The sequence below is a fragment of the Priapulus caudatus genome, unplaced genomic scaffold (genome assembly GCF_000485595.1).
Source record: "Priapulus caudatus unplaced genomic scaffold, Priapulus_caudatus-5.0.1 Scaffold134, whole genome shotgun sequence".
NCBI classification, from domain to species: Eukaryota; Metazoa; Priapulida; class Priapulimorpha; order Priapulimorphida; family Priapulidae; genus Priapulus; species Priapulus caudatus.
In genome coordinates, this window is record NW_014577195.1 from 448814 (window position 1) to 468910 (window position 20097).

Below are 20097 nucleotides of genomic sequence, written 5' to 3' on the forward strand. Positions count from 1 at the left end.
TCACTAGACGAACCTTTTCACGTGTTGAAAGGTCACTTCAACCCAGCACCATTGGAAATGGCAGCGACAATTCGGTTCTGGTCGATATTACAGAAACCGGGTGAGACCATAGCTGAGTACGCTAGAGCTTTGCGTCACTTGTCCGTGCACTGTAACTTTAACGATTTCTGGGAAAAAGCACTAAGAGATCGGTTTTGCACTGGTTTGAACATGCAAAATGCTAACATTAAGAAGTTTGGCAACATGAAAGCTACAGAAGTATACTTCGAAAGGGCAGTGCAGATTTCATCAACTATGGAAATGGTTGATAAGGAATTCATGGAGAGTACCCAGCCAACAGCTAACGCCGTGTGTAGGGTTCAAGCACACCCAGTTAAGGAAAACCGGCGAGTACCAAGTAGCAGTAGTAGTGGGGGAAAACGCACAACATGGAGAAGTGTTGGCGTTGCCATGGCAAGCATTCAGCTCACACATGCAAGTTTAAGGATGAGAAGTGTTTCTCATGCTCAAAGAATGGGCATATCAGCAAAACGTGTCGCCACAAGCCAAAAGCAGCAGTGAGGGCGGTGACAGAAGACGCTAGACAGGACTCTGATCAGTCGGACTACCTGAAGGTGTACCATGTATGCAGTGTCGGCGCAACGCATGCAAGTCGTCGCATATAGGTACCGATAAGGATTCAGAACAAGGTGATCAATATGCAAGTAGATACTGCAGCGGATGTGTCCATCATTACAGAGGACTTGTATTACACACACTTCATACATATTGATGTGAAACTAGTGGATATTGTGCTGAAGGCCTACAATGGTCAGCCAGTACCGTTACTGGGTAGGATAACCGTGCATGTGGTCTATGGTGATCAACGATTGAAGCTGCCATTGATCGTAGCAAGGGGCAAAGGCACAAACCGCCCTTGCTAAGAGTAGCCTGGCTACAAGAGCTACAGTTGAACTGGAGGAGTATCTTTATGCTGTCAAGCTCAGCAAAAGCTAGTAAAGTGACAGACCTCCAGAGCAAGTATAAGGGCTTGTTCACAGATGGGTATGGCAAGATTATGCACTATAAGGCGCACATCAGAGTGGAGGAGGTCTCAACTCCAGTGTATTGTAAGGCACGTCCTGTCCCGTACGCCCTCAAGCCAGCTGTAGAAGCTGAGCTTACCAGGTTAGAACGAAATGACATCATAGAGAAGATCGATCACAGTGACTGGGCTGCTCCCTTTGTGTTAGTGCCCAAAGGCAATGGTTCTGTGAGAATCTGTGGTGACTACAACGTGACTGTGAATCAAGCTGTAGCACAGGAGCAATATCCTCTGCCCACTGCAAAGGATTTGTTTGCAACGCTAGCAGAAGGAAGTCTTCACAAAGATCGACCTGTCAGCTGCATATGCACAGTTGAAACTAGATGAGGAGAGTCAGACGTTTCTTGTAATAAACACAGAAGGGACTGTATAAGTTCAAGCGTCTTGTATATGGAGTCAAAAGTGCACCCATTATTTTTCAAGCCGTCAAGGACCAGATGATTCAGGGTGCGGAAGGTGTCATCTGTTCCCAGGACGATGTGTGGATAAAGGGTACAGGGAAAGATGGAGCACACACTGAAGACCTAGAACTGGTGGAGAAGGTGCTTCAGCGGTTGACCGACCATGGGGTGAAGGCGAAGGTGTCCAAGTGTCAGTTCTTGGAGCCCAAGGTTGTGTATCTTGGTCATGTGGTTGACAAGGATGCCCTTCATCCTACAAATGAAAAGGTCAAGGCCATCAGGGATGCGCCTGTCCCCAGGAGTGTGCAAGAACTGAAGTCCTTTATTGGTCTCGTGAACTACTACGGATCATTCTTGAAAAACATGTCCACGACTCTCGCACCACTGAACAAACTACGTCAAAAGGATGAACAATGGGTGTGGTCAGACAGTTGTCAGAGAGCATTCGTGGAGTGCAAGAAGCAGTTGAGCAGCGACAGTGTGCTCACTCACTATGATGTGAATCGCAAGCTCAAGCTTGATTGTGACGCATCACCGAATGGGGTAGGTGCTGTCATCAGTCACATCATGGATGATGGGTCAGAGACTTATAGCATTCGCATCGAGAACACTGAGTAAAAGTGAAAAGAACTATGCGCAGATTCAGAAAGAAGCACTAAGTATTGTGTTTAGGGTAAAGAAATTTCACCAGTATCTCTATGGAAGGAAATGGACACTAGTAACTGATCACAAACCACTGGTGTCGATCCTAGGTCCAAAATCTGGGATCCCCACACTAGCAGCAGCAAGAATGCAGCGTTCGGCTATTATTCTATCTACGTATGACTACAACATCGATTATCGCAAGTCAGTGGAGCATGCTAATGCAGACTGTATGTCAAGACAGCCACATGAAGACTCCAGTGTCGGATGTGACAGTCGTGTCTATGCATGTGAGGTAGCAAGGGAATTGTCTGTAACAGCAACTATGATAGCAGAGGCTACACGGAGGGGCTCTGTGCACAGCCGTGTTCTGGATTACATGATGAGTGGCTGGCCAGAATACTTGCATTCAGAGCCACTGAAGCCACATCATGTCAGGAGACATGAGTTATCAGTAGAACAGGGATGTATTCTCTGGGGAAATGGTGTCATTATTCCAGGACTGCTTCGAGATAGACTTCTAAAGGACTTACACTGGGAACATCCAGGAATATCTACGATAAAGGCCATAGCAAGAAGCTATGTATGGTGGCCTAGCTTAGACCGAGAGATAGAGTGCACTGTGAAAGAATACAGTACGTGCCAGGCTGTACGTAACACACCACCCGTGGCACTGTTGTACCAATGGAGATGGCCAGTGAGACCATGGAGTCGCATACACTTGGATTTCTTCTTCAAGGAAGGGAAAACGTTATTGATTGTGTACGACGCGTACTCCAAGTGGATAGAGGTATGCCCCATGTCGTCTACTGATGCCGAACATACGATTGATGAACTCAGGGTAGTCATTGCGGCATACGGATTGTCGGAGGAAGTCGTGTCAGATAATGGCCCTCAGTATATCTCAGAGACATTCAAGGACTTTCTACGTCGGAATGGTATAAAGCAAACGTTGGTGCCGCCATACCATCCACAATCAAATGGCGCTGCAGAGAACTCTGTGAAAATGGTGAAACGTGTGTTAGAAAAGCACATGCTTGAAGGCAAGGTTAAGAGGCTGTCAGTCAAGCACAGGCTAGCAAACTTCCTATGCTTCCTGCGCTATCGCTCTACACCACATTCGACTACAGGGCGAACACCTGCAGAGCTGTTCCTTAAACGTCAGATGCGTACGCGTTTGAGTTTAGTTAAGCCCAACTTAGCCGAAGTTGTGGAAAGGAAGCAAGAACAGCAGAAACGTCACCATGACAGAGCACCAGAATGCGCATTTCAGTGTCATGACCGTGTTCGTGTTAGAAACATGTTAGGGAGGAAGACAGATAAGTGGCTTCCTGGATCAGTTGTGAAGGTATTAGGTCCACGAAGATACCTTGTGCAGACCGATAAAGGCCTGAGGCATATACATGTTGATCACGTGATTCCAGCGCTGGATCAGGTTGTGGGGGGCTTGTCGTCCTTTGTACCATGGATGCCCGGAGAAAATCGGTTAGTGCTAAATGGCAACGTCAATGGGATGCGTCTGAGACAGGAAGACGGTTATATGGGTTTATACCATCAATCACTCATTACACCACCACTGACCATCCAAACAGACTGTTATATACCAAGATTGCACGCTTAAGATCAGGCTACATCGGTCTGCGAAAATACCTACATCAGGTAGGAGTTAGTGATGACCCAATATGTGACGTGTGTCGTGTCACCGAGACTGTACCTCACTACCTACTAGAATGTGCTAAGTTTGAGGAGGAACGTGGACTCCTTCAGCATAAGTTTTTCAAAGAGTGTGGGGTCAGAATTGTGTGTGGACCCTGAGGATAGACTAAATGAGCTGGAGGATAGAACTGAGATCACTAGGCTCCTGGGTGAGTTCGTTACCCAGACCACCCACATTTAACCCAGCGCCACCTACCAGTTTTTACTAGTTTTTAAATATACATGTGTTATTACTATGAGACATTGCCATACAAGTGCTATATACAAGAGGCCAACACACCTCTAAGAAGCTTCGATCAAGGATCAAGGAAGTTTATATTCATATAGCCTGGATTCAAACAACCAACCCTCAGAATTAATTTCTATATACATTATATTCTATATATATTATATATACGCAAAATCGTGTTGGCTTCTACGTTACTCTAAAAATGCATAGGCTTTAACAAATAGTGGCACCAATAATGCAACACAATAGGCCTACCGTAAACTAGGGCTACTTTGAGCACTGGGGCTATTTTGATCATTTTTTTAAATATAGACGTGTAACACAGAGATGATATAGACGTGTGTGCTATAGCCATACGGTTTGAGGTAGACCGATTAAGTTTGGATCTGAGAGAGACGTGCGGCCAGAGAAATGGCCGAAGTTTGTGTTTGAGAGACGTGTGGCTGGAGAATAGGAGGAAAAAGAAGCCGAAGAAGAGAAGCAGCAGAAGAAGCAAGAAGAAGGTGTGCAAGTAGAAGATGCTGAAAAAGTGAAGCAGAAGAAGAAGCGGGAGGAGAAGAAGAGGGAGAAGAAGAAGAAACCGAAGGAGAAGAGAAGCAGAAGAAGCTGAAGAAACAAGGAGAACCTAATCTGCGGTATTGCTGTAATGTTTGTTAATCAGTTGTTAATCATTTATTAAGCAGTGTCTAGCTTTTCTTAATATTGTAACTGATGGTTATGCGGTGGCCAACTTTTAACTGTTATATTGTTTAGTAAACTTTCAAGGTATAAAACATTTCTGTCTACAGCATATGCGTGCGCCTACTTACTAGCTCTAGCATCAACTCGTGACAACCGGTATTCCGACCTTAGCTGCTGCCCGAATGCAGCGTTGGGCAGTGATCCAGCAAGCCTATTAGTAGACTGTGTTCTATCGCCAATCCGAGGATAATGCAAACGCAGATGCATTATCGTGCCTTCCATGCCATGAGCCTGTAGAATGCGAAGATGTCGAGGCAGCAGAGACATTCTTTTTATCCAGCCTAGAGGAGCTGCCAATCAGCGCAAAGGACATTGCAAAACGCCCTAGTAGACACTGAGTTGAGCACAGTTCGTCACTATATCAAGAATGGTTGGCCTGGATATTTGAAGCCTGGAGAATCTGAACCCTTATTTCTTGAGGAGAGATGAACTGTCTACCTTGCAAAATTGCGTAATGTGGGGTATGCGTGTGGTCATTCCTACGGGAATTCGGACCAGGCTCCTTCAAGAATTACACGAGGGACACCAAGGAATTGTGTCAACCAAGTTTATCGCGCGAAGTCACATGTGGTGGCCCGTACTCAATCAGGACATTGAACAGTTAATAAAAGGGTGACCCATTTGCCAAGCAGTCAGGAAGAGCCCTCCAGTGGTACCGCTTCATCCCTGTAAGTGGCCTACTCGCGTTTTTCAGTGATTTTCATGTTGATTTTGTGGAGAAAAGTGACTATTTCTTCATACTAGTGGACAGACACTCAAAATGTATCGAAGTAGCACACGTGCGCTCGACTACTACAGTATTCTGTATACTGTATTGTCTATACAGCAGAGAAAACCATTGAGGTTTTGAGATCTTGGTTCTTGCGGTATAAACTACCTGAAACATTGTGTTCTGAAATCGGACCGCGATTCATAGCAGAAGAGTTTGCACTTTTCTTGAAATGAAACGGTATATGCCATATTTTTGTTCCACCCTATCACCCAGCTGCATTCGGACTTTCAATGAGCCAAGACATTTTTCAGCAAAGGATGAACACAATCCTTGCACAGGTGTCTGGCTGTGTCGGAATCGCTGACGATGTTGCTGTCTTTGGCAGACCCGAGCAAGAGCATGATGCTAATCTGTGGAGATTGTTGGAAGTCGCAGGGAAGGAAGGTTTCGTGTTCAACAGCACAAAGTATGTGATCAAGACAAGAAGCATAAAGATGTTTGAAACAGAGTATGGTTTCAAGCATACTACATCATCGCCAGGCTACCCACAGTCGAATGGGACAGCAGAGAAAGCAGTACAGGTAGACAAGAACATATTGAAGAAATGTAGAGAAAGCAAGACTGATCCATATCTTGCCATGCTCCTCTACAGAAATACTCCAGGAGACGGGTTTCCTTCACCAGCCCAGATCCTGATGGGTAGAAGAACAGCAACTACCCTTCCAACAACGAGGTCACTGCTGAAACCTGAAAACCAGCCAGATGTTACAGAGAGTGAGAAAGATCAAAGAAAAACAGAAGCAGTTCTTTGATCGAGGAGCGAAGCAACTACCAGCTCTGAAAGCTGGCAACAGAGTGATGATGCAGACTGATGGTGAAGCAAAGTGGAAACCAGCAGAGGTGGTCGTCATAGATGTCAACCCTCGATTATACATCATCGAAGCAGAGGGACCTGAAGGAATCTACCAACGAAATCGCAGGCATCTAAAGAAGGTGCCACCCCAGAATCATCAAGCGACACCTCATCAAGTACCTGAGGTGGACGACAACGACGACCATGACCAGCAGTGTGACCCTCCACAGCAGTGTCACTACCCACTCAGGCAGAGGAGACCACCAGACCGCCTGAATTTGTAAATAGCGCTGATGGAAGGATAGACTTAGTACTAGCCCGTAAAGATTTGATAGTTGATAGTTGAAACAGAAAAAAAAACATGATTTCTTTGAATAATTTAAATATTAAACAAATGCATGGAAAATTGGATCTTGTTTGGAAAAAGTATTTTAAACATTATTGGGTAAAATAATGGTGTTTTTGTTTAGTTATTTCTTTTGTAATGGGAAAAGTCATAATTTGGTAATTTTTGTCCTAAAAGAAGAGGGATGTAATGAGTACAGTGCCATCTATTGTCACATATACCATTTATACATTGCCAAATGTGATAAAAGAGCATTCTTGTTATGGTGATCTGTGCATGACTAAGAAACCTGGGTTCCAGATAATAAAGACGATGTAAGTCTCTGTAAATCTACAGGTTTGATTCAGTTATTAGTTGTAACACTAGTATGACATACAAACAAAGTACAGTCCTCTTAACCTACCAGGGACAGTTGAGGAAAGGACAGGGCCGGTGTCTTGTACAGTTAGGGTTGAGGATGGTAGACTGTTTAGAAAGCACTTTGATCAGGTTTTCAGACAGGTCAAGCCAGATTCTCATGATTCTGGTGTTGATCTGGGTGAACATTTTCTGTCTTCGGTTGTTGCATGCTCAGATGCCTACGGCTAGTTGCCTGAGACGCGCGAGACTGTCTGTGCTCCCATCGGGAAGACTAGGTCACAGATTCCCACTGAAGTTACTTGTAACTTGTGTCGCTCAGAGAGGGTTCGCAAACCCGTGGTAAAGTTGGATTTGTAAAGCGGTAATGTGCTCTACACATGAGTTGAGTGAGAGACTAGCGACAGTGTTGAAGGTTCCGAGTTAAAAGTGAGAGACTAGAGACAGTGTTGAAGGTTCCGAGGTAATAGTAAGAGACTAGAGACAGTGTTGAAGTTGTGACAGAGTTGGAGTTTATTATAGTTTTCAGAATTAAGGTTAAATATACACTTAAAAGGGTGTTTCCCAGAGTTAAAGTATTTTAGTCGAGTTAACTTAGCATTGCTGCAATGTTGAAGTTATTCTGCTCGGTTATAAATTTGGTGGAAATTAACTTGCGTCTTCCCCAGGTGTGAAGGGGTGTGAAATATTCATGGTTAGTAATTCATGGTATTACTGACACCGTCAGGTGTTTCGCTCTAGCGGTAATAATTGGTACTAACACGTGTATGTGCAAAGCGTTATGGTATTCTGCACTGTATTCCAAAATGGCTGCACAATAATAAATCTTGTTTGTAAAAGTTTACAAGTGGTTTCCTCTCCCTTCTTCGACTACACTACAGTAAAGACAAGAGTTGGGCTGGTGTGACCGATTTGACATGCACGTGGGAGACTGTTGGCATGCTATGTGGCTGCATGTTGGGATAGGATGCCGGCGACAATAGGCTGTTGCATATGATTAGAGAGTAGTCACCCTCTACGTCAAATTGTCATAACATTTACTAGAGTACTGAATATAACAAAAGATTTTTAAACATGTGCCACAAAGCGATAATTAAACAAGTGATACCTAGTTAATAACCGTACCCCGTATATCATCGTTTCAAACATGTAGTATGGTCTTGAGCTTGGGAAACAAACGAAGCGCATTAGCTGTTGTTGCCTCCATCACAGTTGCTGTGGATACACCTTTGATCTTCGCAATTTGCTCACAGGAGAGCCTGATGTTTACAGGAACATTCCTTCTCTACTCAGAGGAGAAAGAATGTGGAATGACACCGATTACAAATATTATAGTACGCACCTGAAAAATTAGGCATAACATATAATAAACATGTTACTTGATTTGATTAATCATTGCTATAAATAATATTAACTGCACAAATGCATATTACATTATATCAGAAGTAGATAATAGGAAAGGAGTGTAAATTCGTCATTTACTAGCCTTAGAATACCTACGATTTACTACGCGTAACTCAAATCGTTCATAGTACATTCGCCTAGCATCGTGCGAAATCGTTTCCTTGTATACACCCGCAATCCGGAGATACAGACTAAAACGTACGACACGATTCTCCATTCTGTTGCCAGCAAACCGAATCCATAACCCGCCTAACTTGAAACAATAGGCAGCTACTAACGACTCTTGCGCACTCTTGTGCCCTCGGCGATGCGGTGTGGCTCGCTGGGAGACTGGACATCGACTCAACACTCGGCGAGCTAATCTTTGACCTATTTACAGCTGGTATGACCCCCACGCACGCACGCCCACCGCAATCAGCAGCAGCTCCAGCTCAAATCTCCCAGCGAGCCACACCGCAACGCCGAGGGCACAAGAGTGCAGAGTCGTTAGTAGCTGCCTATTGTTTCAAGTTAGGCGGGTAAGAATTCAGTTTGCTGGCAATAGAATGGAGAATCGTGTCGTACGTTTTAGTCTGTATCTCCGGATTGCGGGTGTATACGAGGAAACGATTTCGCACGATGCTAGGCAAATGTACTGTGTACGATTTGAGCTCAAGTTGGTTGAGTTACGCGTAGTAAATCATAGGTATTCTAAGGCTAGTAAATGACAAATTTCCCATGTTTATTGAAGTGACACTCCTTCCCTATTATCTACTTCTGATTATATGCATGCATAGATGCAAAGACAAATATTTTTGTCCTGACTCTCAAGTGACATTCACATAAACCATGCACGAGAAAGCATTCAGGTTCCAAGCCAGAATCTCGACCGAATCATCTTCTGTTTCTCATAAGCAACACAAACAGGTAAAACCCTTCCAACGGCAAACATTCATTTCACTAATGGACAAAGGTTACTCACACCATCGCATGCTCACCTGTTTCTCAGGTCCGAGTGCAGGTGAATCGGTTTCCAGAAGTAGATTTTCAAGCGGAATCTTATGGACAAGCTTCTGTTTCTGAGACCATATAGCAAAATGACAACATCAATACAGTACGTGGGATGTGGGGGAGGCAATGTGGGTAAGGTGGGACAGAGCAGAATGTGGGACGACAAGGTTCAGAATTAATGTGTACGACAAAGTATCAGCATGCAATGTCATGGGTAAATGAATGAGAAGGAACTTGCATCATTAGCTGAAAATGGTAGTTTCAGATCTTGTGTACCGGTACACAGTTCGCAAGTTGCCCTTGTATTGGCACCATTTTCACAATTTATGTAAATGGATAACGAATTTAGCCACGTACAAAGAAACCTTGCACATCTCAGTTGATATCCTATAGCATATTATTTTATAAAGGTTGCAAAACTTAGTTACCAACTTTTGAATTTAAGAATACATATTCAAGCCAATTGTAATGTTCATATTATGTCTGTACAAACACCCATATCAAGCAATAGAATTTTTAACATATTGACCGATTTTGTTCTTCCAATGTTTTTGCAATTTAATTAACTTTCCACACAAATAGGGACACATCTTACATATCATTGACTCCTAATACCTTTCCTAACCCTGTTAGTCCCAGTACCAGTGGCTGTGGCTACTGTCGTGTTCAGGATACCAGCTCAACACGGATTAATAACAAAACTCCTTTATTCACCAAACAAAACAAAACCAAGCTACGTAATTTCGGTTGCACTGTTGGTCTCCGCAATGCTACTCTGCTACTATGGTGTAGTAAGAAGACCAAATTTTGACAAATGACATCACTGATCAGCGCTCCAAGCGGCGATGGAAAATGATAGGCAAAAAGCAGAAGCGAGCTTAGGCTCGGGAGACTTGTTCAACTCGATTTCTACATGCCAGTAACGTCTGGATGAGCCAATATCCAATATCCATTTGAATCCAATATCTCAGCCTAACAGTGTCATAAAGACAAATGGTTGCTCTTGTTTTAGAGAGGAAAGGATGCTTCTTGCTGGAATACTATCAACTAATTCTAGCCTTGCATTTAAAATAAAATAGTTTTGCCGTAAAATTGCATTATTTTCCCTTATTCCCGTTAAACACTCTGTATTATTAGCCACTAATAATATAGATGACATGTAGCAACATAATATATAGATTGGCCTGGTCATGTGTATTGGATACACTATCTGACACTGCTTTTTAAACTACAAAAGACTATTCTATTCATACACTGTGGTATGTGATCTATGCTCTATAATTAACTTCAAAATGCTAAACAAGAAAATGCAAGGATCGTAATCACTTGCTAAATCATTAAATTAGATATATCAAACTCCGGCAGCCTTGGTAACACATTAGACTGCTGCACTCCAATTACTTATAACTAATATATCGTTGGGCTAACTTGGCACCCTTCCTTGGTCTAACCCACACTTACACCAATTATACACTTTTGCGTCATGAACATAACATATGCAAGCACTGACTTGTGCTTACAATGAATCATAAAAACCCCAAACCTTGTCTCATACACTGATTTCACCTATGTTTGTGTGGACATGGTGTGTGTGTGTGTGTGTTGTGTGTTCACATCTGCTCTTAATATCTGATTGGCTTACGGATTGTATGGCCAAACCTGGTGGTGATTTGATCTGAGTATGTTTTCGTGTCTCGATCACTGTAATTGTTGTGATCGCTTTCCACCTTGGATGTGTCTGTGCAGAGATTGCTACTGGAGCTGTTGTGAACAGGTGGTGTGACATCATCAGCAAAGTGTACACTTTTGGCAGCTGTCTGTGTGCTACTGGGTGTATTGCGGGTGGGAATCTCCCTCAGATGTGACCTGTTTCTTCTTAGTATACTGCCGTTGGGTGTGGAAACTTCGTATGACCTTGGCTCGTCACACACCCGTGTAACCTGAGCCGGCATCCATGTGTGATCATTCGGGTTCAGAGTTCTGACCTTCTGGCCGACCGACAGTTGTTGCAGTTCTTGTCCAGCATGTTTGTCATGATCTGTCTTCATCTTCTCCCGTCGTTGTTGTAGTTGATCATGTGCATTGCTCATCTGGTGTCTGCTGTGACGACCTGGGAGCGTCGTCTTTACCCGTCGTCCAAAGAGCATTTCGGCAGGGGAGGGTAAGTCGGACTGAGGAGTCGCTCGAAGGTGCAGAAGTGCTTTCTAGACATCTTCTCCCGTCTCTCTGCATTTCTTGATCAGCGACTTCACAGTGCGAACCATCCATTCTGCAAGTCCATTCGAACGAGGGTATCGTGGTGATGAGGTAATGTGCTTTATGTTCCATGATTCACATAGATCTTTGAAGGCTGTGCTGTGCCACTAAACTGGGGGCCATTGTCCGATACCACCTCAGCGGGGACTCCAGGCATGCTGAATGTTTCCTTCATCACTGTAGCGACTGAAGCGCTTGAGGTGCTATGCATCTTTCGAATGACAAGTCTGTAGCAAGTTTCGTCCAGGGGAATATCATGTGGTTCCAGTGGTTCCCTATGTTGCTGAACCTGGTTTTTCTGGCATGTATGGCATGTCTTAACAACGTCCACGATGTTTATATTGATGCCTGGCCAGTATACCGTATCCCTGGCTAGTCTAGAGTTCTCTCTATGCCCATATGACTGGTGTGTAGCTGGTCCAAGATGTCTGACTGAAGTGATGGGGGTATTACCACTTGTCTTCCTTTGAAGATGAACCCGTTTGCAATTCCCAGTTCATCTCTGTACGACCAGTACACTCTCAGATTGCTTGAAACTTGCTTCATTACGTCTGGCCAACCCTCCTGAATGATGCTACTCAACAGCTTCAGTCGGGTCACTTGCTGTTTCTCTCTGCAGCTGTGTCTGTTTGGTAGGCGTGAAGCTTGCTATATCAGGGTCATATCTGTCATCCACTTCCATGACTTCATCGACGTGAAATTCAATGGAAACATTGCCTTTCTTCTTGGGGTTCGGTAACCTGCTTAGAGTGTCTGGGAGTGTCATCTCACTTCCACGTTTGTACAGTACATTGCAGTCATATCCTTGAATCCTGACAAGGAGTCTCTGTAGCCTTGGCGGTGCACTCCTAAGTGGTTTTCTACAAACCATCTCGAGTGGTTTGTGGTCGGTGTGGACAGTGAACTTGTTACCGAACAGGTAGATATGGAAACGTGTAATTCCAAATACAAGTGCTAATGTCTCATGCTCAATGTTTGAGTGGTTGGATTGCGCATTTGACAAGCTCTTTGAAGCAAAAGCGACAGTTTTTCCATTCTGAAGGAGGCAAGCACCTAGTCCCTTGAGTGATGCGTCAACTTCTAGTACTGTCGGAATACTTGGGTCATAGTACTGTAAGCATGCTCCTTCTGCGATTTCTGACTTCAAACGCAGGAAGATTTCCTCGTGGTCTTCCTGCCAGATAAAGGGCACATCCTTTTTCAGCAAGTCTCGTAGTATTGCTGACTTCTCAGCGTAGTTAGAGATGTATGGCGAAAGATACGTCATCATACCCAGGACTCTTTGCAGTTCGTCCTTGTTCTGTGGGGTAGGCATCTCTCTGACATCTTCTAGTTTGCTAGAATCTGGGCATATGCCTTCGCCTGTGTACAGGGAGCCGAAGAAGTTTATGCTTCTTGCCTTGATCACACATTTTGTGCTATTGAACATGAGACCTTCCTTCCTTGCGACTTCCACCAAAACCTCCACAGATTAGTATTGTGCTCTTGCTCGGTTCTGCCAAAGACAGCGACATCAGCAATTCCGACGCATCCATGCAGCTGTGCAAGGATTGTGTCCATCCTTTGCTGAAAGATGTCTTGGCTGACTGAGAGTCCGAATGGCAGTCTGCGAAAACAGTACCTTCCAAAAGGCAACCTGAAGGTGGTGAGCTCCTGCGATTCTTCGTCCAAGTGCACCGAGCAATAACCTGCTTTGGCGTCTAGTTTTGAGAAGTATTTTGCCTCCGAAAATGCAGGATTGAGTTCCTCTAGAGTCGGAACCTTATGGGGGCATCTCTTGAGACTCTGGTTAAGTCTTCGTGGGTCGAGGCAGATTCTTATCGATCCATCCTTCTTCAATACTGTGGTGATAGAACTGCACCAATCAGTGTGGTGTTCAACCTTTCTGATAATGCCATTTCTTTCCATCTGATCCGGTTCCTTCTTGAGCTTGTCCCTCAAATGGACGCTGCATTTACGAGGTGGGTCTATTGATGGCATTGCATCATCCTTCAAGTGCAACGTTGCTTTACCGCTAAAGTTCCCAATCTGGTCAAATTTGTCTGGGTATGCTTGTTGTAGGTCCTTGATTGACCTTATGGGGTGGTGAGCAGCTTGCTTGCCCTTGCCAATCTGCTGTTGCACTCCATAGATGGTGACAACATCTAGTTTCTTGCATGTATGAGCAACTATGACTGGTCCCTTGACGTCTACCACGTACCACACTTGGTCTTCCCAAGGTAATCCCTTGTACTTGCATGCCATCGTAAGGGTGCCCAAACAGCGTATTGGTGTGCCATTATATGCAGTCAGCTGTGTATATGTGGGACAGATGATATATTTCCACCGATCACTGTACATGTCCTTCAGTGTCTGCAATGGGAGCACATTACTGCTTGCTCCTGTGTCAATTTTTGCACTGAGACGATGTTGTCCTCTTATGCCCGGACATACGATATTCATGTTTGTATATGCCTCGTCATGCCTCGGGGCTATCGAATCCATAGTATCCATTTGTATCATATGGAACTGACTTTCAGTACGCTCTGCCTGGTGTACGGCTTCTGTGTCCAGCTCATCAACCTGACGTTGATTCTTATGCTGTGATACTGTAGGCTTGTACTGCCTATATCTAGAATGTACCCTTCGGCGGTCTTGTGACTGGTCCTGTCTCCCTCGTGAGGGTGGACATCTGCGATGTGGGAACGGGTCTTTTGCTCCTCGACACATTTTTGCCCAGTGTCCTTTTTTACCGCAGGCATTACATATATCTTTGAAGGCTGGGCACTGCCTTTGAGGGTGTAGGAGACCACAGTTCCTACACTGCCCCCGACTGTCATGACTAACAGCATCCACATCTCCGCTTGTTTCTGGGGCGTGGAGTATCTGCAGACATCACTTACCACCCAGGATTGCTTCATACTTGTGGCCTTCTTCAAACAGATGATCTATTGAGAATCCTTTCTCTTTGTCGAGTAGGTCCTTCTAGAAGGGTTCTATCTGTGTGGACGAGACGACTAACTCAATGAGCCTCTCGCTCAATTCACCCTCCGCGAAATCACACTCCTTTGCTTTACTACGACATCTACTGACAAACTCATCTATCGACTCATTGGCTTTCTGCCTATACCGCATCAGCTCAAGCCTGTGGATCCTGAAGTTGACCGAGACACTTAACTGGCCATCGACTAAGGTCCATAACTTGCTTGGTATTGACTGATTGGCTTCGGAAAGACCGGATGCATTTATTCTTCGTAGGCCTTCATTGCCCAATGCGATCTTGAGTTTTATAGCCTGTTTTGTGAGGTCTGTTACCTCATTATCAAGAAGGCTATATAGGCCATATAGCTCCATTCGCTGCCTAAATAATTTGAACTCATCGGCGACATTGGGAGCAGCCCAGTTCATCTCGGGATAACGAGCCATGCTTGCAGGAACTTTGTATGTTGTATTATTGCATCCTATCTATACATGTATGTAGATACACACATCGCTTGATGTGTACACAGTGTTATTAATAAACACGAACGCACAGCATATAACATCAGGCACACATTATATACGGCGCTAACATAGCATACATACAGCACTACATACATCACTAATACACATACCATACCTATTAGCCTATACATATAGCGCTAATATACACCATAAAGCACGCATTTCGCTTAATTCGGTCTATATATGCGTTGAGTCTATTTATAGACTTGCCTAGTCGCGGTTTTGTTACATCATTTAGCATGCTGCTTGCATACAAATATTCTAATGTTTCTCATTTTATTGCCTGTGTTGCTCCGACCCAATAGGCTATATGTACATTAACAATACCTATTACCATTCTGAATATAACTCTAGGGTCTATGGCTGTGCTGTGCTGTCTTGTTTTCTCCTCCGCATTGGTAGGTGTTGACACTTGCTCTTCCTGGCAGATGTCTTGGACGAGTCCTAGCTATGTAGCTGTTGTCTACGGCGCATTTTCTTCTAATGGTCTTACCACTACGGCATTGTGCGCGTCGGCTTACTCAAGTTAATCACTGCCATGAAGGTGTCGCCATACAGTTTTCTGATGTAACAGTCTTGATAGCCGTGAACTTCGTCACTGACTTGTTGCTCGATCTCTCCTCTATCTGTTCATTCTGCTCCACTCCGAGCTGCACATGATTTCCCACCTTTTTTATAGTCGTTCGCTTGCTGTGGAACGTAGGCTGTTAGAGGCTCTAAAACTCATCAAATTCAGTCTTGCAAATTCTGTAATCTAGCCTGCCTGATATCTCATCGTTCATTCCATCACGGGCACAGTGGATTCGTAAATCCCACCGCTGCCACCATGTTGTATGTGGTTGTGTTCGTGATGAACACAAATAAATCAAACACAAATATACAGAAGAGCGTGAATTTATTCCAGCGTCTCTCGTCTCTCCTCTGATCGTATGCTTTGTTTCATGACCGCTTTACCTCGTAACACACACGCGTAGTAATGTAGTCCCTATCACTAAACTACACTCCAAATAAAATATAGTTGGGAATGGGAAGATCAATAGAGAGAGGAGGCTTGAGATGCAAAGCTTTGGAGGCGGACCCACCTGCTCACTCCGTACGATGGAGGGTGGTACAGAGAAGAAGTAGCCGAGCTGAAGTCCCTGCATAGCCACCTTCACACTGCCATCAAATGCATGCAGAAGCACATGCTCAGCTCCTACACTTGTAAGTAGTTAAAACATAATATTGCAAGCACATTCACCTGTATACTAGGAGTATAAAAATATATTGAACTATTGATTAATTGCACTAGTGTTTGGCTAGATAGCAATGCATCGATAGCAAAGTAAAATATTTGTAACTATCGCTGATCGTTTACTGACCAATTGATACAGTTTTTGATAGTTACAACACTAACACCCCAGGTTAGTTTATTTACGACTAAATATTTTCACACATTAATGTGCCTGAAAACCATTACCAACACATCCATCACTATTATAAATAATTATACTAGTCCCTGGTTATCTGCGAATAGTCAATCCTACTGTATAGCAATCAAGATGCTTCTGAAATTGGTGCAATACCATTTATTATGCAAAGATTTCATGTATTTTTTCAATTTCTTAAAATATTTAATTCACCACGTTTTAATACATAATTGGGTTGCGTCCAGAACTCGATAACATAGCCAACATTCAAATTGGTTATTCTGAAGTAATTTATAAATGACTGTAAAATGCAAGCATTTTGCATACTGGAATGCTGATTCATTTACAATACACATGAAAGTACCCAACACACACAAGAGGCCAGCACGTACCTTCTTCCCTTAGAATTTCAATTGTTGGCCGGCCGGCAGATCGAGAATGGACATTTCTGAAATTGCATCCACTAACAATTATTCTAGGATCGAATAGTTGTTTGTTTTATCATAGATTTCACAATATAATTAATGTTGAATTAGAAATTAATTTAAAGCTTTACACATTTATTAGATTTTGTTGAAAATGTTATATGCTACTGCTTATTTACACTGGTAAGCCCAAGCCCTTTGCTAGTTGAATTTGATTCCTGAAAACCTGTCTCTGTTCATCTCTTTCTTCGTGTGTACCACATATCCATGGGGTAAAATCTAATCCAATCTACAGAAAGAGAACAGAAAGAGAATGCGCATAAAGAAAAAGAAGAAAACTAATAAGAAAATAAAGCAGAAAAACTATGAAATTATCTGCAAGCATAATAAGGTTTGAGGAAGTACTTACAGGAAACAAATATATTATACGTAAAATGATGAAATAAGATTCAATTAGTACTAGTAGCTATATACATTCCCAGTCAGTATTGCGTACCTCTCCTATCGCAGCTAGTTTATCCGAATTCATCCCCATCACCTTTAGAGCCGGTTCAAGATCCTGCCACAATCAAAGTAATACAAGGCTCAATTGAACAGTTGCATATTCCTAATTTCATTAGTATTTGCTATGCACATTAGATTTTCCTTCTGTTATCTGTATGTATATCGCTTTCTGTGATTTCCATGGTAAAGCAGATGGTGTCATATGTATTAGTTTTATATCTTACCTGTAGATTAGCCCCTCTCATTGGCTGCAGCAATGAGTCTGGATTCGCTGGAGCTTCCTGGGCAGGATGCACACCGAGGCAGGGGAGAAGAATTTTTGGATATCTTCGTCAAGTAAACACATACAATTAGTGAGATTTACACTTGACGAAAGCCTTCACTGTACTTATGTGATGCTGCCTATTATGCTATCATCATGGCCATGCATGGCCTCAGTATAATTCTACGATTTCAAATATGCATAATATAATATATCATAAAGCTTCAAAAACCTCAAATAAAATATAGTATAATTGTGGCATAAGCACATATAAATCTAAATGCACATTATGCAATTTACAAATAGGCCTACGTACTTACGTTTCACAGAGTTTCAGAATTCGGCTGAAATCATGAAAACTTTCCGCACAGACAAGACAGGCTTTAACTCCAAGCTAAAAATTGCGTAAACATATTTAGCTTATAACCCCTAAAAAAACATTCTGAATTTTGCATTGCCTTGCCACTTCTGTATCTCCATACATGAAACGCATAAAAATAACAGATCAAGAAACCATCTAGTATGATCATATTCAATCACAAAAAGATGCACCAATTAGACCTCTATGTAAACTATGTTGTTTGCCCAGATCAAAAAGGCGTTTGTGTGAGTTTATTGCACTCCTAGATAAATGCCAATATTACAAGCCTACAAGCATATACAATCTATACATGCTAAATAGTGCTACCTACATACCTGAGATGCATCTGTAAGAACTGCATCGATATCCTGTTGAAGGAAAATCAAAATGAAATATAAGTAAATAGTCTCTAAGATGAATCAGTTTTACAAGCGAGTCTGTTACTTAGATCACTGTGGCCTTTAGAATTACTCTAATCAGTAGTGATCATCTTAGTTGTCATATTATACATTAACCTTACATTACCTTAATTGCCACCATGACAGCCAGGCACAAGAACTTATCAAATATTAGTCTGACTGAAAACATTTCTGTGGCTGTACTGATCGACTCTGCAAACATATAATTAGAATCATGACATTTTAGCTCCCAATTAAAATGTGCTTTTGTAATTCTACTCTTATACTAGACAGTCAGTGAAACAACTTTTAACTCTGTAAATATGTATACAGGCATCGAAATAAGCACCGGCCCACCGGCATATGCCATCAAATTATTTGGAGGGCCGGTAACATTGGAAAAACGCCGGCCCTCCGAGCCGGTGGTTTCAGCCGTGTTAGCGAGTATATAATATATATACCTACAGTTTTATTTATAGCATTAATGAACAAATAGCCTACATTACTGTTTTACCTGAAGGATATCACACCATTATTGCTGATAGGGTCTATGTCTCCCAGGGTACTGCCGGAACGTACCCTGGTAACTATCTAGCTGATATGGTTAGGGTTAGTGTTAGGGTTAGGGTTAGGGTTAGAGTTAGGGTTAGGGTTAGGGAGTAAGCGTAGGCGACTCCCTAGACTCGTTAGTGGAGTAGGCGAGGTACGGTCCTGCATATTAGATAGTAGTATTTAGTACCAGGGTACATTCCGGTATACCGGACCAAACCCAGGGTACGTTCCGGCAGTACCCTGGGGCACATAGACCCTATCAGCGCCATTATTTATCAACATATTTTACAAATTTGAAATCGAGAATGCAAGTCTGAAACATGATATAGATTTGATAAACAAAATTTGTGGGGGCTGGTAAAAAACTATTTATTAGGTAAATAAAGAATTTCGTACCCTGTGTATACATATATATATATATATATATATCAGGAGATATATATGTGAGGGAGAGATGGCACTTATAGCAAGTTCCCCCAAAATTTGTCAATGTCAATGGCTGGAAACAGCCATAGCTGCAGGGCCAGATTTAAAGGAATACTTTACTCTAGAATTTGAAAGTATATATTATAATAGTAGATTTATAAATAATAGCACATACCTATAAATATCTATAATTACGCATTCACATTTGTCATAAAACAACATTGAATTTCGAAATCTTCATTTTTCGGTGCTGACATGACACCCGCGACCGTGCTGCCACCCTCAAAAAGTTGACAGCTGGAGCGTCAGTTTACTCGCCAAGATTCATACACATCGTTCCTCCGCGGGTGAATTAGTTCAGATATTTTACCAGCGCAGCGTTTATTTAAAACAAGTGCCGCAGAGCGACACCGCTCAACTGACGTGTACTCTGTACCAGGTATTCTTCTGACTAACTCACTGGCAACCGAATCAAGTGCGCCTCCTGCCACCGCGTTAGTGCTCAGAGCATATATAATCTAGGATACTATCTAATAACCAGATCTA

The 20097-nt window shown here is 42.9% G+C and overlaps 2 protein-coding genes across 4 annotated transcripts in view; one reads left to right on the top strand and one right to left on the bottom strand.

The window, feature by feature from the left end:
* LOC106805955 (putative deoxyribonuclease TATDN3) overlaps nt 1–20097 on the bottom strand; it is a 36278-nt gene that overhangs the window by 4857 nt on the left and 11324 nt on the right. For 2 of the 3 annotated variants that reach the window (XM_014807756.1, XM_014807757.1), the window contains exons 1-10: nt 18701–18730; nt 18511–18543; nt 18135–18208; nt 17777–17879; nt 17545–17607; nt 17228–17337; nt 17016–17071; nt 16297–16409; nt 9463–9543; nt 8207–8366 (exon numbers count right to left, since the gene is read on the bottom strand). In XM_014807756.1, the coding sequence (XP_014663242.1) occupies nt 8223–8366; nt 9463–9543; nt 16297–16409; nt 17016–17071; nt 17228–17337; nt 17545–17607; nt 17777–17879; nt 18135–18208; nt 18511–18543; nt 18701–18715 (792 nt within the window). In that variant the 5' untranslated portion in view covers nt 18716–18730 and the 3' untranslated portion in view covers nt 8207–8222. Of the gene's footprint in view, nt 1–8206; nt 8367–9462; nt 9544–16296; nt 16410–17015; nt 17072–17227; nt 17338–17544; nt 17608–17776; nt 17880–18134; nt 18209–18510; nt 18544–18700; nt 18731–20097 lie in introns of those variants that run through there. The other variant, XM_014807758.1, reaches the window with a different exon arrangement.
* On the top strand, nt 1522–6337 carry LOC106805947 (uncharacterized protein K02A2.6-like). The gene is made up of 3 exons (XM_014807742.1): nt 1522–2028; nt 2126–3612; nt 5911–6337. The coding sequence occupies exons 1-3, from the start codon at nt 1522–1524 to the stop codon at nt 6335–6337; spliced, it is 2421 nt and encodes an 806-aa protein (XP_014663228.1).

What these genes read in the sequence shown, in the direction of transcription:
- LOC106805947 (XM_014807742.1), top strand. Translation starts at nt 1,522, where the DNA reads ATGATTCAGGGTGCGGAAGGTGTCATCTGTTCCCAGGACGATGTGTGG. An exon ending in GTGACGCATCACCGAATGGG is followed by an intron (nt 2,029 to 2,125) that starts GTAGGTGCTGTC and finishes AACTATGCGCAG; the next exon opens with ATTCAGAAAGAAGCACTAAG. An exon ending in TGGATGCCCGGAGAAAATCG is followed by an intron (nt 3,613 to 5,910) that starts GTTAGTGCTAAA and finishes TGTCTTTGGCAG; the next exon opens with ACCCGAGCAAGAGCATGATG.